Genomic DNA, 17,030 nt, shown 5'->3' with positions numbered 1-17,030 from the left:
ACTTTTTTAAAAGATTTATTTAATTTACTTTTGGCTGCATCGGGTCTTAATTGCGGCATGTGGGATCTTTGTTGAGGGATCTTTGTTGAGGCACGCAGGATCTTTCGTTGCAGCACGTGGGCTTCTTTCGAGTGCCGTGCGGGTTTTCTCTCTAGTTGTGGCGCGCAGGCTCCAGGGTGCGTGGGCTCTGTAGTTGTGGCACTCAGGGTCTCTAGTTGAGGCGCGCGAGCTCGGTAGTTGTGGCGTGTGGGCTTGGTTGCCCCACGGCATGTGGGATCTTAGTTCCCTGTCCAGGGATCGAACCCGTGTCCCTGCATTGTAAGGAGGATTCTTTACCACTGGACCACCAGGGAAGTCCCTCAACCATTCTTTCTTAGAAATTTTTTTCCTTTTAAGATTTGAAGGAAGTTGGTTGGACAGGGGTGGTGGCAGGAAGGAGGTGACAAGCAGTAAAAAGTATGCGCAGAAATTAAAGAGAAGGGGTCATAGCTCCTGAACACAGCTTGCTGTTAAATACTTCTGTGTCTGCACTTCTTTTTCTTTTATTTATTTTTAATTTTTCTTGCACTTCTTTTTCTGTATGGCAGCCTATATTTCAGGCATCATCCTTCCTCTGAAGTTTTCCATCACTGCCTATTCCCAAGCAGAGTTAGCCATTCTTTCCACCATTTGATTTCTGTACCTCATAGGCACTATGCCCTTCTGTGTATCACTCATAACTATCTGTTTATATGTCTGCCTCTCCCACAGGCCCAAGAGTCACGAACTCAGATGCCATCACGGCCCAGAGAGGAAAAGCAAATGGGTGAAGTTGCTGGGTTTAGGGAAACAAGCAGTGGACGGTGTCACACTGCTGGCCAGTAGGCTAACCCTCAGGCTTTTAGCCCAAGGATTGTCAGGGGCACCTATCCTTTTCATCTTTGGTTCCAAAGCTCCTAGCTCAGTGCCTGACACAGTAATGGAACTTACCCGGAGGTCTTGAGAACCAGCTCTGCCCTAACGTGCTGTGTGACATTACAGAACTCACTCAACCTCTCTGCCATTCAGGTTCTCCCTTTCTTTATCTCGCGCCTCTTCAGAAAAGGCACTTTGCAGATCATCTAGGCCAGTGGCTTTTTCACTTTGTTCCTGAGGGACTTTGGCATGAGGGGCTGATCTTCACAGGATGCAGGGGCAGACTGAGACAGCAGGTTCCCAGTCCTCTTGCTCCACAAAACCAGAGTGGTCCAACATTTTTTCAGTTTTAGAAATATATGATTTCTTTTGAAGAGAAGCGTTTGCTGCTAAAAAAAATTAAAGTTCAAAGACCGTAAGGAATGCAGTAGGAATGGTATAGGTAGTTCTGCCTGGATTCAAATCCTGATTCTGCTACTTCCTTGTTGTATGACCCCAGGCACATGATCTAACCTCTCTGAGCCTCAGTTCCCTCTCCTAGAAACTGCTGGTGGTGATAACAGTACCCACCTCAGCAGGCTCCTGTGAGATTTAACGCGTTAATGCGTAGAAGTTGCTCAGAACAGTGCCTGGCACAGAATGCTTAAGAGGTGTTAGCTACTGTGATATAATGAGGTCTTTGTCCCTAGTCTTGGCACAGAGCTCCTAAAACTCTGGGAGTGTCCTCAGTGACAGGCGTGTCTCTTGTTATTCATGCGCCCCTTTTGATCACACCTGAGTTTATTCTAATGAGATGACTTAGGACGAGACCCCCTCAACAGACTCAGGATGGGACTGGTCACCAGAAAGACCAAGTGATTAGAGACGAACCTTTTAGCCCCTCCTACTGAGCTCCAGGGAGGAGGGGTGGTAGCTGGTGACCAAGCTTTTTAACAGCTCTAGAACAATGAGATCCAGAGCAGCTTCCAGGTAGGTGAACCAGCTGGGAGGGTTGTACACCCCTACTCCACAGAGACAGAAGTGCCCAGGACCCTTCCAGACCTCACCCTACAGACCTCTTTGTCTGGCTATTCATTTGTATCCTTTATAATAAGCCAGTAAATGTAAGTAACCTACCTTCCTGGGTTCTGTGAGCTGTTCACAAACAAATTATCCAACCTGAGGAGGAGGTCATGGGAACCCCTGATTTATAGCTGGTTGGTCAAAAGTAGGGCTGGCTGGAGATTTGCAACTAGCATCTGAAGGAGAGGCAGTCTTGTGGAACTGAACCTTTAAGCTGTGGGTCTGCGCCAACTCTGGGTAGTGTCCGCATTGAATTGAATTGAATTGTTGGACAACCAGCTGGTGTTGGAGAATTGGTTGGTGTCAGAAAACACCGCACAAACTATAATTAGGGAGCACGTTCAGTCCTCTAACTTGGAAGGAGAAATTAATAGGTTTAACATTTCTGCTATCTTATGAGTGAACTTTCTCAGAAGCTTTTAGTGTTTTAACCCAGAGAGGGACTAATGGTGGAAGATTCAGACATGGTGACTAGGCTTGGCTTAGGGCAAGGGAAGGACGTAACACCTCAGAAATTTCCTCACTTCAGCAGCTCCGAATGTGCCTCTCTCTAGGGCTGACCACGATCCTGCCTTCTTACTCAGGAAGCGTGGGAATGTTCTGAATCATCTCTGTCCTTTATTTCTAAATCCTGCTTCATTCCCCCACATTCTTTCCCTAGTCCAAGGGTTAGTCATCTTTTGTGTTGACTACTACAAGCCCCTCCTGCCATCATCCTCAGCTCCTAACATTCCCAATTTCTTGCCAAAGATGTTTCTATCTCTTCCTATAGTTAGATTGCCTTCCCCCTTAGCATCCTGGACTTCCCTGTGGTAAAGAGAGCACAAGGTATGCTAGGGCCCAAGGCAGGAAGATCATTCATTCACCACGTATTTGTTGACTCCTGACGTGATCCAAGTCCTGTGGGATATAGAGATAATTTATGACACAGTCACTGTCTTCATAGAGCTCAGTCTATTGGGGCAACAAAATCAGACAGGGACAGTAAATCCCAGTAAAATCTCTCATGGAGATAACACAGACCACATGTGATCCCAAAGGAGGGTGCTGAGGTCACAGAGTGTTAAGGAAGGTCTGGGTTGGGTGGGGGAAGTGACAGGTGAGCTGAGATTTGAAATTTGAATAGGAGGCCTCCAGGCTGAAAATTTGGATGGGAGATGCATTCTAGACAGAACTACACGTGCAAATCATGGAAGTGAGAGATGGCATGCTGTGTGTGTGTGTGATGTGGGCAAGACTTGGACTAAACGGAATGACCCAGGGGCAGAGGCTAGTTCTGCTGATGTCAGGCCATCATCCCTGGTCCCATAGGACAAACTTAGGAGTGAGTCAGCCTGGCCCTGGAACAGGGCGTCACAGGCATGATGGGTGACAGCCAACAGCCTGGCAAAGGCAGGTCACAGCTCCGGTGGAATCCACTGTTTTTAGGATTAAATGAGATAGTGTATGCCAAGTACCTGGCTCAGAGTAAGCACTCAATAAATGGGAGCCATGATGGTTATTATTAGTGAATTGCATTGTTAGTGTCACAGAGGGAACTGGCAGACGCTCTGTGTGGAAAAGGCCCTAAAGAGGATCTCCTAGAGAACTGTTACATCTGGGCTGAGACTTTGCAGGGCTGGTTCTCATTCTTTTGTGGGAAATATACTTTGGAGAATCTGATGAAACCTGTGGACCCTCTCCCCAGAAAATGACACATCTGCTCAGATGAAGATCTGCATATTATTTCAGGGACTTCACAGACTCCTGGAGGCCTGTCTAGTCATGAAAACTGGTTGGACACAGCTGTTACTCGCCAAGCATGGCTGAGAAAAGTTCCCACTGTTATCTCGGCTTATTATTCCAGGTGAAAACCTCAGCTCGTATAATTTCTTTTTTTTTAATTTTTTAATTAATTTTTATTGGAGTATAGTTGCTTTACAATGTTGTGTTAGTTTCTGCGTGCAGCAAAGTGAATCAGTTATACGTATATATATCTCCACTCTTTTTTAGATTTCCTTCCCACTTAGGTTACTACAGAGCACTGAGTAGAGTTCCCTGTGCTATACGGCAGGTTCTCATTAGTTATCTAGTTTACACATAGTAGTGTATATATTGTCAATCCCAATCTCCCAATTCATCCCACCCCCCATAATTTCAACTCTACGAATATTCTGTGTGTTTTAAAATACTAAGTGGTTGGGACTTCCCTGGCGGTCCAGTGGTTAAGACTCAGAGCTTCAAATGCGGGGAGCATGGGTTTGATCCCTGGTTGTGGAACTAGGATCCCACATGCCGCACGACGCAGTTAAAGAAGAAAAAAGAAAGCACAACTAAGTGGCAAAAAATAAAATAAATAAAATAAAAGTGGCGGCTGACAAGTGGGTGGAGGAGGGAGACCAGTGAAGAGACCATTCTGACAGTCCAGGGAGAAAACACGACTGGCTTCGGGGGCATGTGTCCTCTGCAGTCACACAGGGCCCTCCCTGTGCTTGGTTTTATGGTCTGCTGTGTCTTCCTTCCTAATGAGCCTTACGGAGTCTTGCGTTTTCGTTTTGCACTGGCCCCCACAAATTATGTCACCAGTCCTAGGAGAAATCATGCGTTTGAGTGCTTACTCTGTAAACAGTGCATAAGTGGCAGTGCTGGAACTGGAACCCAACCTGCTTGGGTCCAGAACCATGGGTCTTAATCTGTGTCATACTGTTTTCTGAGTCCAGAGGGCCAGTGAGAGCTGAGAGGAAGGAAAAGAAAAGAAACATTGTTTCTTCTGCCAGAACACTATTCTCCAGGCCTTGGCCTCTCCTTCCCTCCTACTGTCTTCTCAGTATCAATGCCATGTCCTCAAGGAGGCCTTTTCTGGTCTCCGGACCTGAGTTATGGTCCCCTTATCCTTTCACTTTTTGTTATCCTTTTAAGGTACTCATCAGAATATTTCATTATTTATTTGCATGTTTTCTCGTTTTAATGACAATTCCTCACTAGACTGTTCTCTCAGTGAGTGCAGGACTGGTTCATCCCCTTAATCCCCAGTGGAGAGCCTGGTAGGTAGTAGGTATTTCATAGATAACAGCTGGAAGGTAAGTTCACAGAACGTAATGACAGGTCAGATGGGATAGAGGAGTGGGGAGGATGCTGCAGGGATTCCCACCTGAGTGATGCTATCCCTATATAAGAAGTTAGGAGTGGGGCTGGGATGATTCAGTGAACTGGGGATGTGTTTGAGAGCTTGAGTGCTTTTGGAGGGGATGCCTTGAAGAAGGCAGTCTTCTACTGGCAAGCCCTTCCTGAATCCCCACTGCAGCCTGGGTGAGGGGCTGGCCTCAGCCCCCTGGGCAGACGGCTGCCATCAGGCATCTCCTGCTTATGCCCCTGGGGGTTGCCTGTTCCCTGGCCTGGGAAGCTCAGTGGGTTCTGGAACAGTGCTGCAGGGCTCATCTCTGGATCATAGGGCTCCCAGGGGTGTGTATGTAGTCAGTCGGGCTCAATAAATGCCAGTAGAAGAAAAGAGAGAAGGAAGAACTCAGGAGGCAGGCTGGGATGGGGAGCAGATCTGGGAAGTGGAGTGGAAACAGAGGGCCAAGGTTGGAGCCGCCGGGCCATAGAGACGAGGTGGACAGAGGAATGCTCCAGCACCCTCGGGAGGCCAGGCACAGAGCTAAGTGCTTTTATCCGCCTAACTGCATTTCATCTTTGTGGCAACACTGAAGTAGTCATTATTATTCCTATTTTGTTAGGAAAACGGAGGCCCAGAGAGGTGACGTGATTTGCCCAAGGTCACACAGCGAGTGAGCAGTGAAGCTGGGTTTGACCCAGGGCCATCAGTCCCCAAGCCTGCACTCTTCCCACTTCACTCCTGCCTCTCGCCTCTGCTCTGCGCTTCCCTCCCCCTTCTCCCCTCCCTCCGCTTGCTCTGCCGCCCCGCCCCACCCCTCTCCTCCCCTCCTCTTCCCTCCCGTCTTTCCCTCCTTCCCTACCTCTCGGCGGCGGAGCCACGTGGTGGGGCCGGGAAGCCGCGGCCGCCGAGCGCCCGGGCGGCTGCCCCTGCTGGGCAGTGCTGCTCTGCGTTGCGCCGCTCTCGGTGCCTGCGCTCCCCGCTCCGCGCTCCCCGCCAGCCGCCCCAGGGCGGGAGGCGCGCCTGGCGGCCGGCCGGCCAGACAAAGGAGGCGCGGCAGAGCCGGCGCGCGGGCGGACTGACCATGGACTCCGAGCGCGAGCGGCCGGCCGCAGCCCTGAGGACCCGGCGCTCCCGGGCCCGGCCCTAGGCGCCCGGCCCCGCCGCCCGGGGCGCCCAGCTGGGAGGACGCGGAGCCCGCGCGGCGCGGAGGAGGCGGCGGCCGCCGAGCTAGAGGGGCGCCGCGGCGAACGGCGCGCGCGGCCCCCAGAGCCATGGGCAAGTGCAGCGGGCGCTGCACGCTGGTCGCCTTCTGCTGCCTGCAGCTGGTGAGCGCCGCGCGCCCGGGCGGCCGGGCCGGGTGGGGCGCGGCGGGGCGGGGTCCCGGGGCGTGCGGGTGGGGTGTGTGTCTCTGTGTGTGGGTCTGGGGCGAGCACCCGGGTTGGGGGGTGGTCTGGAGTCACGAAGCGGACGGGCGGAGCCTGCTCGGGCTGGCCCGGCTGTCTCTTTGTGTGCGCTTCTCGCCCGGCGCTCCCCAGTCCCCGAGTGCGTCCTGTGCGCTAGTCCCGGGCCCGCTCCGCGCCTGGGGCTCGGCGCGTCTCGCCCGCACTGTACGAGCGGCCTTCTGTTGGGGAGATACGCTGTGGGACTGTGGCTCGCCAGGGTTTGGGGGTGTTTCCGAGGCTGGTGTGTGGATCCGTTGAGGTCACTGCCGTGTGTTTTCCTCTAGATCACTCGTTTGCGTGGGTCTCAGCCTCTGGTCTCCGCCCCAGTGTTTCTCACAAAGTCTCTGCTCCTGTGTGTGTCTCTCTCCTGGTTTCTCCTTGGTATGTCTCTAGATCTCTGACCATTTCTGGTCCATGTTCATTTGTGTGTGTCGGGATCATAGACTCCAGGAACCGTTCACTCCTTTGTGCTCTTCCTGCCTCCCTCTATCCTCCTGACTGGGCAGGCCTGGGAATGGAGAGCCCCTCCCTGGAGAGGGTCACAAGGAGCTACCAGGTCCTGGGCCAGTCTGACCAACCAGGTGGGGATCGCCCTCCCTGCTTTGGCTGAGGCCACAGGCATTCTGTCAGTCACTATTGCCACCAGAGTGGGGGTGGGGGGAGGCAGGCTCCCCTGCCTGGGCTGGCACTGATAGGGGTGGGATACTTGGGTGCCCTGGGGAGGAGGGGAGCATCTGGGGACACTATACCTAATCCCAGCCCAGGGAACTCAGGTTCTTGTCTCAGGGAGGCCAGTGGAGTGAATTTGGGGGCCGAAGGGGACCAGCTCTGCCCTTCAATTCAGACTCTGGCAGGTGAATTTGGGAAGGTGTTTAAGGAGAGGCCAGGATCTCCTGCCTACCCTAGAGCTGAGGCCCAACAACTGTGGACTTTGGGGGCAGAGGTGCATGGGGACCTCCATGGACGGAACTCAGGTCTGAGGCTGAGTTGGGGGAACCTGAGCCTCACTACTGCCTGACTCCGTGGTCTGGGTCTCCACGTTCGCCTGCATCCATTGCCAGTCCTCCACCACAGGTGTGTACAGTAATGCAGAATGAAGCTTTGAGTGTGGCTATACAGACCTCCTCGTTCATCTTTTCTCTCTCCTCTTGTGGACCCCAGCCCCAAACTTGCATCCACAGACCTGCCCTCTTGGGCAGCGGTTGAAACAGCTGGGCCCTGAAGATTGTAGCCCTGCTCCCAGCTGTGGGCTGCAGGGCAAGTGACTTCCCCGGGCTGGGCCATCTTGGTCGGCCTCTCGGTGAATTCCTCGTCCTTGAGTGTGGCACAGGGGATTAATTAAGATCAGGTAGAATGGAAACTCCAGAAGGGCAGAGATTATCTTCCTTGTTCCCCCGAAATCCCCAGCAGCTGGAACAGTGCCTGGCACTCCATTAATATTTGTAAAATAAATGAGTGAATCAGTTATTTGGCAACTCCAGGCTCCCAGTTCCTCTTTATCTCCTTTGAGGAACATAAAATGCCAAGAAGTGCTGAAATTTTCCGAGGAATTTTTTTTTTCTGTGTTAATTTTAAAATTTTAAACTAGGACTTTTTTTTAAATTAGAAAAGTAACACACACATATTATAAAACGATTAAATCAATAAATAACCAAACAGAGCAGAAGTTAAAGATGTTTCCTTCTACGCCCAGTCCCATACCCCAAAGGTAAGCACTATTAACAGTTTGGCCCATGGTCATTCTCTGTTGATGATAATAACAGTGGTTAGCTTTGGGGAGCACTTACTAGGTGCTAGGTACTCTGTAAGCACTTTTCCATGTATTAACTCATTTAATCCTCCTGACGACCCTATGAAGTAGCTTGCCCAAAGCTCTACAGTTAGGGGCCAGGCTGTGAAGCCAGACAGCTGACCAGCGTCCTCTGTTACCTTCTTAACGGTAAAAGTAGTTCTGGCTCTGGTGACTCAGGGGTCCCTTGGGAGGTGCTTCCTACTCTAGAGAGATGAAGGTGGCGAGACAGTATCCCTGCCTCTCACTTACCTGCCTCCATAGCTCTCCCCAGCTCAGCTAAAGCCACGCTTCCACTTAGAGGGCTCACCAGCACAAGGGGCTCTGGAATTAGACAAGACCTGGGTGGGATTCTGATCCTTCTACATCCTGGCTGGGTGCCTTTGGGCAGCTTGTGAGGGTTACATGACATAACTTGGGGAGGTGCTCTGAGGAGGGACTTGAAAACTGGTCTCTTGAGTCTGTTGCTCTGTCTGGTCCGATTGCAGAGTGGGTCCCTTCAGCTGTCGCTAACCCCCAGGAGCCTTCGCTGCCTGGCAGCTTTGGTAATGTGCTCCCGGCTGCTGGAATTCACCAGCCTGACATCATTCCAGGGAGAAGGGAGCCTGTTTTCTCATCCAGTGGACAGGCGCAGAGAAGGAAGAGACTGTTAAATGTTTCTCAGCTGAAAACTTTAGAAGAGGAACTATGTCGTTTTTCTTTCTTGTGTGGGGCTTGATGATTACAAGATAACAGGCCGGTTCTAAACACTGTTCTGTAGTTGGGGTAGACTTGCTTTGGGTGAGGGAGTAGGATGTGAGGGTGCACTGGAGGGTGGGAGAAGCAGGTGGGGGCTGGACCGTTCAGGTGGACAGGTAAAGGAGACAAGGCTCTGGGGTTTGACAGGACAGACGTGGGTTTGAGCCCTGGCTCTGTCCCTTCCTAGCTGTGTGATCTTAAGCAAGTTGCTTAGCCTCTCTGAGCCACAGTTTTGTCATCTGTTAAATAGAGATGATAGAAACAGTTCCCAAGTCTTAGGGTTGTTGTGAGGATGAAATGCATATAGCTTAATGCAGATGAGCTTAGCACTGTGCCAGGCACAGAGTGAGCATTCAATAAACTATAGTTTTTGATTTTGATTATCTTAATGATGTGTACCCTGGTATGCTTCCCTGGAATTGTGACCCAGACATATCCAAATGCCCTCCTGCACTCTTCCTTTGTGGGAAGCAGCAGGTAATTGGGCATGGAGCTAAGAGTCAGGAGGCCTGGATTCAAGCCTGCCTCTGCCACTGACATCCTGTGAACTTGGACAAGTCTTTTCCCTACTGCAAGCCTTGGTTTTTCCCCATCTGTAAAATGGGAAGAACCATTGGTCTGTGTCTCTAGGGTCCTGCCAGTTCTGCCCATCTGGGACCCTGGGAGGATGTCTGGACTGGCCTGGAGGTTTCCGTGTGTCTCAGTCTAGTTCCACTCTGTAGAACGTCTTGGGTGCCTTGCTTTCTCCCTACTTGGCATATCATCTTAACATTACTAATGCTATTCACACCCTAATTTTTATGTGTTTCCCTTTTCCCTCCCCTGTCCAAACCCTGCCCTTCTTTCCTGGTCCACCTCCTTCCTGAAAGCTTACAGGCTACTCTATTCTTCCAGTAAGAGGATGAACCAGGGAGATTTGCCAAGGGAATCATCATCAATTTCTTCATCATCACCATGATCAGTCCCATTTCTGGAGTTCTGTGCTAAGCAGTTTATATGCATAACCTCATTAAACCCAGTGAGCTTACATATGTCAAGTGCTTGGCAAAGTTGCCTGGTGCATGTTCAGCGATCGATAACTGTTAGCTGTTTTACGGTTTTTATCCTTCTTATTTTTATCCTACAAAATGGGATAGGTGTTTTTATGAGCCCCTTTTTCTGATGAGGAAACTGAGGCTCAGAGAGGTCTCTAAGCTGGTCAGTGACAGCACCAAGATTCATGCGCTCTTTTGCCGGAGCAGAGAGCCACCCTCTCCGCCCTATGTCACTCTGCTCCTCACGTTTAAGCAGCCCGTGACCTCAGACAGGTCTCTTCACTGCTTCAGGCCTCAGTCTCCTTATCTGAAAACGAAAATGATACTGTTTCAATAGGATCACGCACGTGCCTGGCACCATGAGCCAGTGAGTGGTCAGTAATACATCACTGCCATGATTGTACTTGTCCCGGCTGTGTGTGACCTTGGACACATGCATTCGCTCCTCTGGACCCCAGTGTCGTTCCCTGTCAAAGAAAAAGAGTCTTCCTTACCTCTCAGAGTTAGAAAAAGGGCTTAGGCAGCTGCCATGCACACAGTAGGTACTCAGAAAACACATCGGTTTCATTCTTTTCCCCTCTGGAAAGCTCTTTGCTTTCTGGAAGATGGTGGGTGAGGGGGGAAATATGTTGCTTCCTGCTGAGCTGCGAGTAATGGTGTGAAACGTGGTCAACCTGATTGATGTCGTTATTAGCAGCGGAGGGTGAAGACGTGAAGACCGGAGGGAGCTAGGCTCTGCAGGGGCCTGCGTTCAGAAGCAGCCGCACCTGCAAGCTCATGGCTTCCTGGGGAGGGGCTGGCTCTGCTCTGGGTGCTTCAGGTCCTTGGGCCGGGCTTCAGAGTCAGAGCACGAAATCGTCCGGGCCACTGACCCTCTTTGTTCTTTATACCTCTTTGACAGGGTAGAGGCTGGGGTGATCAAGTCCCTTTTGCAGATGGACAGACTGAGGCCAAACTGCCCTCAAAACCCTTATGAGGTGGGCAAGGTGGAATGGAGCAGGGCCCTCCCCCACCCGGGGGGGAGGTGCAGTGGATGGCCCTGGTTCTGCTCCTTTGCAGCGGTGGTGGCTGGGAGATTTTGACGTAAGTGTCCCATAAATGGCAGCTGCTCTGACATCTGGCACAGAGGGGTGAAGGACCTCTGGGATCAGGCAGACATTGCTGCCTTGCTTTGTGACTTCCAGAAAGTCCCTTACCTTCTCTGAGCCTCTGCCTCTTTCCTGTAAAGTAGTCAGGACAACAGCTCCTACCCCGTGGTAGTTTGGGAGGGTTCCCTGAGATGGTGCCCAGACAGCACTGGCCCAGGCAGTGCTCCCTGCGGCTGGCTGTTACTTGCCTTGCAGTTTGGATAAGTCACTTCAGCCCCCATCTCTGCCTGGATTAGAGATTTTAGTGACCGGACTCATACCCATAAACTCTTCAAGTCTTAGTTTCTTTATATGGAAAACGAATAGTTCTGTGGGAAATAATAACAACAACTTCCTTGTATTTGGTGTCTGCTATGAACCAGGCACTGTGCTTAAGTGCTCTATATACCTTGTCCCTTGTTACTATCTGGCTTATCCATGGCCACATAAATAGTAGGGACAGGACGAGCATTGACACATCAGGACTCCACAGCTTCTACCTTGCATGCCCTATTGCCCCCCCGTAGGATTGTGGGATGCTGGATGTGGAAACCGATGGAGAGATCTAAATCTTTCTTCATCCGTAAAGGGTTGTTACTAGATGCCAGACCTTCTGAGCTGCTTATTCAAATGCTAACCCCATCCCCCGTCCCCATTTCTCCTCACCCCAAGCCCTGTGTTCGGTTTAAGGGAACTGTGATGCAGGTTAAGAACAAGTTATATGGGAAAGAAATTAACCTGTATTGAAGAGTTACCAGCCCTCGTAACAACTCTATGAGATAGGGATGGTCTTTATACCCATTTACTGATGGGCATACTGAGGTCAGAAGAATGAAGTGACTTGTTACCAAGGAAACAAAAGATACAGTCTAGGCTTCACATAAATGATCACAGGGAAAGGGTTTGAGAACAATTGCGAAATCTAGACCAAGTGGAGATGGTCAGCTCTAATGGTTGAAGTCTCTTTTCTCATCTAGTTTCAGGGAGGAGTAGGTGATAGGAGAACAAGGTGAGACCAGAGATGTGTTTTTAAAAGCTAACTCCTGGCCACAGCAGATGGAGCTGGCTTTGGTCTGGGGAACGCCAGTCCCAATGCTCTTGGTCTCCCTGCTGGTCCTGGAGAGGGAGAGGGATGGTGATTCGGAGACTGAGGGAGAGACTCAGGCAGCAAAGCACGCCTCTCTGGGACATGTGCTCCTGCCAGCAAGTACCAGGGTTTTGGAAGAGCAGTTACTGTGGTTGCAGGTTTTAATGGGATACTCTGGCCTCCTGGCCCCTGCCTTTCAGAGCAGCTGGTACATCCAGAGGCAGGGAGTTCAACTGGGAAGAGCTTGAGCTGTGCAGTCAGGCTGGGGTTTGAGTTCCATCTCTGCCTCTTTATAGCTGAGTGACCTTGGGCACGACACTTAACCTCTCTGAGCTTCCACCTGCATTTCTCTAAATCAGGATACTAGTAATCGTCCTCAGAGAATTGTCCTTCCCGTAGGTAAGATATACTGAGTAGGAGTTCACAAAGGGTTCACTCTTCAATGCCCCGGAAGTGAGACAGCAGGTTCTATGAACGTGAATATTGTGGGATGGGAAATAGACATGTCCTTTTTTTCAACCAGTTGAAGGCCCAAGTTGAAGCAGAAGTTCTGCTAAACCTTTGTGGCCTTGGCCTTACTGTCCCTCTATCTTCTCTTCTGTAAAATGGGAATAATAATTGCACATCCTCATGGGACTATAGTAAGGGTGACCTGAGATAAGGCAGGGAGAGCTCTGGGCACAGAGTCCAGCGCTCATTCAGAGGGAATCAGAGAGGAATCTTGGCTCTCTGTGTCCCCCTCTGTAAAGGGAGATGGTTGGACTCACCATCTCAAAGGACTCCTCCAGCTCTGACTTATCAGTGAATTCCATCCTTTCCCAGGTGGAGATCAGAGCCGCAGCCACATCAGCCCACGTTGCTGCAGGCAGCGATGACAGATGGGAGTATCAGGCTCTGGGGAGAGGAGGAGACTCCTGCCTCCAATGGCGTGCCTGAGGCTTGACACCTGGGTGTCAGGCTGTCAGGGACTCAGGTGACCTGTTCTTTCCTCTGTCTGTTTGAATGAGTGTCGGTACTATCCCCATCCCAAATGCCTACATGGCATATTTGGTTGTAAGATCAAGTCTCAGACCCCAGAGGTTCAGAGCAGGAGGTTCTAGCCCATCATTAACCCCTGAGCCACTACAGGGGAACTTCCTGACCCCTAGAAAGGCAAAATATTGTTGGGTAAGAGAGTAAGCTTTGCCATCAACTAACCCTACCCTGAGTTGCGTTCAGCAAGTATTTATGAAGCACCTACAAAGTGCTGGGCACGATTCTTGGTGCTGAGTCACTTTAGGGTACAAAATATACCCTGAGCTGCAAGTCAGAATCCCAGGGTTCTGGTACTCACTTCCTGTGCAACTTTGAGCTGGCGCTGCCCCTCTCTGGGTCTCATTTTCTCCAGTCTGTGAAACCAGGGGATGGAGGAGAGAGTGTTGAACTCCATCAGCGGTCTTCAAACTATCTACAGAGGCTCTGCAGTGGTGGACTGACAATCAGGTGGTGAGTTCCCTGTCTCTGGCAGTGATTAAGAATTTATATGTAGGTTGGATGACATGGATGTGTAATGGATCTAGAGATGATCCGAGTCCCTTGGAACCACCAGAGGCTGATTCTGGGTCCTGAGAGGGCAGTGGCAATAGTGCAAAATGGTTTCTATTATGAATAATGAAAATTGTGAACATTTTTGTGCTTTTACGATGTCCCTTCGCCTTAAGCATGGTCCCCCCTACCCCAAATCACAGAGCGTGGCAGAGCTCCTGGCACAGGAAGTGGGGGAAATGGGAGTCTGTAGGTGCTTTACTTCCGTGCCCACTCTGGCTACCCCTTGCCCTAGAAGGAGAGGCAGCCCTGGGATTATTAGGGTAGGGGTGGTTCCTATGCCTCTTTCTTTTGAGGTTGGGGGGTAGGTTCTGCAGCCCCAGCCTGAACCAGAGATGTGGGTTTTCAATTACAGAATTAAATGCGCAATTAGGCATAATTACCAGTGCTCAGAGCCTGAGACTGCTCATAATAGGCATGTAATCTACTGCAGCCTCTGTTTATACTACTCAGAGCTCTCCCTAATGATGCTAGGATGCCTTCACACTGCACTGTTGCCATGGAGATGAGCCTGCCACTACCATGCAGGGCTGACAAATGGTGTTCTGGTCCTGGACTCCTGGCTTGTTTCTGAGGCCTCTGCAGCCAGTCCTGGAGTGGAGGGGCCGGCCAGGTGGGCCAGGAAGGCAGGTCAGCCCTCCCTGCCCTCTGACATACCCCACTGGTTTGAGCCAGCCTCAGAGGCACCGGGAAGGACAGGAAGTGGGGGGTTCGGTCCCCCAGAGTCCTCAAGGCTGGAGCAGGATAGCCCAGATGCTGTGAAAGGTCTGTGGTTACCCATTCAAGCCGTGGTCTGGACAAGGGGCCCTGCAGACAGCCAGCTCCCACAGAGGACTGGCTGTGCCCTGAACTGGCTCTGTGACTTTGGACAAGTCCTTGCCCGCTCAGGGGCTCGGTTTCCCCGTATGTGAAATGTCCAATAAAGAAGATTTACTGAGCATTTCAAAGCACTGCCAACTGTCGCAACCGCTCTACCTGTGGCAGCTTATTCACCCTCACTGCACCCTTTTGTGGTAGACAGTTATGATCCCCGTTTTGCAGAAGCAGAATCTGAGGCTGCGGGCGGTTACGTCAGGCAGTGGAGGAGCTGGGATACCAACCCAGGTAGCCGGACTCCAGGCCCTACTCTTAACCTCTAGCGTATGACCTCACATGTGTCATCCCTTATCACCCTCCCAGCAGCCCCAGGGCTGGACCACTGTTATCCCCATTTCCTAGATGAGGGCTCTGAGGCTCAGAGAGCTGCAGTTGGTTGCCCAGTGTCACACAGCAAGGCAGTGACATAGCAGGTTCGGGCTGATGCCAAAAGCCAGGATTGCTAGCTTTGGCTTCTTAGTGGAAATCATAAAGAGTGAAAAGATTTACTTCCTCAAGCACATACCAAGGACCCCCTCGATCCCCACCTGGACTAGCCCCAGCCACGAGGCAGGTAGGCCTGGGGTCCGCCCAGACCCAACGCTTCGATTTGATCTTGGAGGGAGTCTTGGTCTAGTTCTTCTCTCATCTGTCTACCCCCACCTTGGTCACTGGAAACAGCGTATTTTTATGCTTTTTTTCTTTTCGGCATTTCTCTGTCATTCAGCATAGTATGGATACCTACTGTGTGCCAGTTCTTGGGGACCAGATGGATCAGATAAAGTGGAGAAACAAGACTGGAACACAGAAGTATCAGCGTCAGATGGGCTTGGGTTAAAATCCTGCCACTTAATGCATGACCTGGGGCAAGTTGCTTGACCGTTCTGTGCCTTAGTTTCTTCATCTGTTATGAGGCACCAGTCTATACCTTGCAGGGTGTTGACGGTATTAGCAATAACAACTACCACTTACCAGATGCTCACTGTGTGCCAGGCGCTCGACTGAGGCCACTATATGCCCTGGGTGAACCTTCATAACACAGAGTCTCTCATTCCCGTTTAACAGACAAAGCAACTGAAGTTCAAGAAGTTCAAGTGTCTTGCCCAGGGCCCCCACAGCCCCGAGTCCAGAGCCCCTACTCATCTTTACTAAGTGTCCCACCAGGATGGAGATGTGTGTGTTCCTCCTGCCACTTCCCTGAAGCCCCCGGCTGCTTGGTCAGTTCTTAGGGAATGAGGCATCCAGGTGAAAGGGCAATCTGAGGGCGACAGTGCCCACCTGGCACTGCCCAGGGTTCTGTCTGACTGGATGATACCCCATTGAAATCCTAAAGGCTGGGTTTTCTGAGAGGAGGGTATCAGACATCACTTCACCTCCGTACTCTACAGCTGGGAAAACTAGGATTTTCCCAAGACCACAATGCAAGTCAGTGGCAGAGTTGAGACTGGGACCCAAAGCCAGTTTAGGACACTTCTTGTTACCTTCCTTTTACCCCCCACCAGTCCTTTGGAGAGAGGCGTCTGGGGGGCTGCGGTGTGTATATCTGTGTGTTTGTGTGTATGTTTGTATGCAAAATTGCACGCAGCTGCACGCCCAAGCATTTGTGGGGCAGACATTGGCACGTGGAGATTTGTGGATCAATAAACATCCCCTCCCGCTTCCTCCCTCTTCATTTATTCATGAACTCTGAACTCCTTGGCTCCAGAGAAACTGCCTGGAAGCGAGCAATTAGAGCATAATTAGAACCATTCCTATTATCAACTCTCAGCAGGAGAGGAAGGGGGGCTGCGAGGGTGTAGGGGTGGCCCTAGGAGTTCCCATCGCCCCAACTCCTGCGGCTGCCCATTCAGCTCCTGCTCACCCCGCAGGGCTCAGCCTCCCTGGAGTCCCAGGCACTAGTCCATCTTCAGCAGAGAATAAGGACTTCATCCCTGGAGGCATCCAAGCACTTGATAAAGCCAGGGAGGAGAGCTTTCTGCCTTGCATACTAAGTTAGAGTGGGTGATTTCCAAGTCCCTTCCAAGCTGAGCTGCTTGGGTGCTCCCTGCCAGGGCCAGGGACCAGGCACTGCAGGATAACTAAGAAGCACAACATGGCTTCTGCTTTCTAGAAAACATCCCTGTATCAGATTGCCTTGAATGAAGGCTACAATGACAGTAGGAAATGTAAATGACCTGGAGGAAGCAATTTACCAGGCCGGGCTCCATTCATTGCCCATGATTAATAGTAATCATAATGGTACCAGCAGTGGATGTTTATGGATTGTTTCGAACCCCAGAGCCACTGCTCTTCCCCACCAGGTGTCCCACCAGCAGAGAGAG

The 17,030-nt window shown here is 51.1% G+C and overlaps 1 protein-coding gene across 3 annotated transcripts in view; it reads left to right on the top strand.

Annotated features, from left to right (window-relative positions):
- The first annotated feature begins 1,812 nt into the window (after positions 1-1,812).
- The window catches only part of NKAIN1 (sodium/potassium transporting ATPase interacting 1), a 48,115-nt gene continuing 32,897 nt past the window's right edge, over positions 1,813-17,030 (top strand). For 2 of the 3 annotated variants that reach the window (XM_032627347.1, XM_032627338.1), the window contains exon 1: positions 5,918-6,378. In XM_032627347.1, coding sequence (XP_032483238.1) covers positions 6,325-6,378 — 54 coding nt within the window. In that variant the 5' untranslated portion in view covers positions 5,918-6,324. Of the gene's footprint in view, positions 1,864-5,917; positions 6,379-17,030 lie in introns of those variants that run through there. The other variant, XM_032627355.1, reaches the window with a different exon arrangement.

Source organism: Phocoena sinus, chromosome 1 (assembly GCF_008692025.1).
Source record: "Phocoena sinus isolate mPhoSin1 chromosome 1, mPhoSin1.pri, whole genome shotgun sequence".
Lineage (NCBI taxonomy): Eukaryota > Metazoa > Chordata > Mammalia > Artiodactyla > Phocoenidae > Phocoena > Phocoena sinus.
Note: the sequence above shows the minus strand (reverse complement) of the source record. Positions and strands in the feature narration are given on the sequence as shown.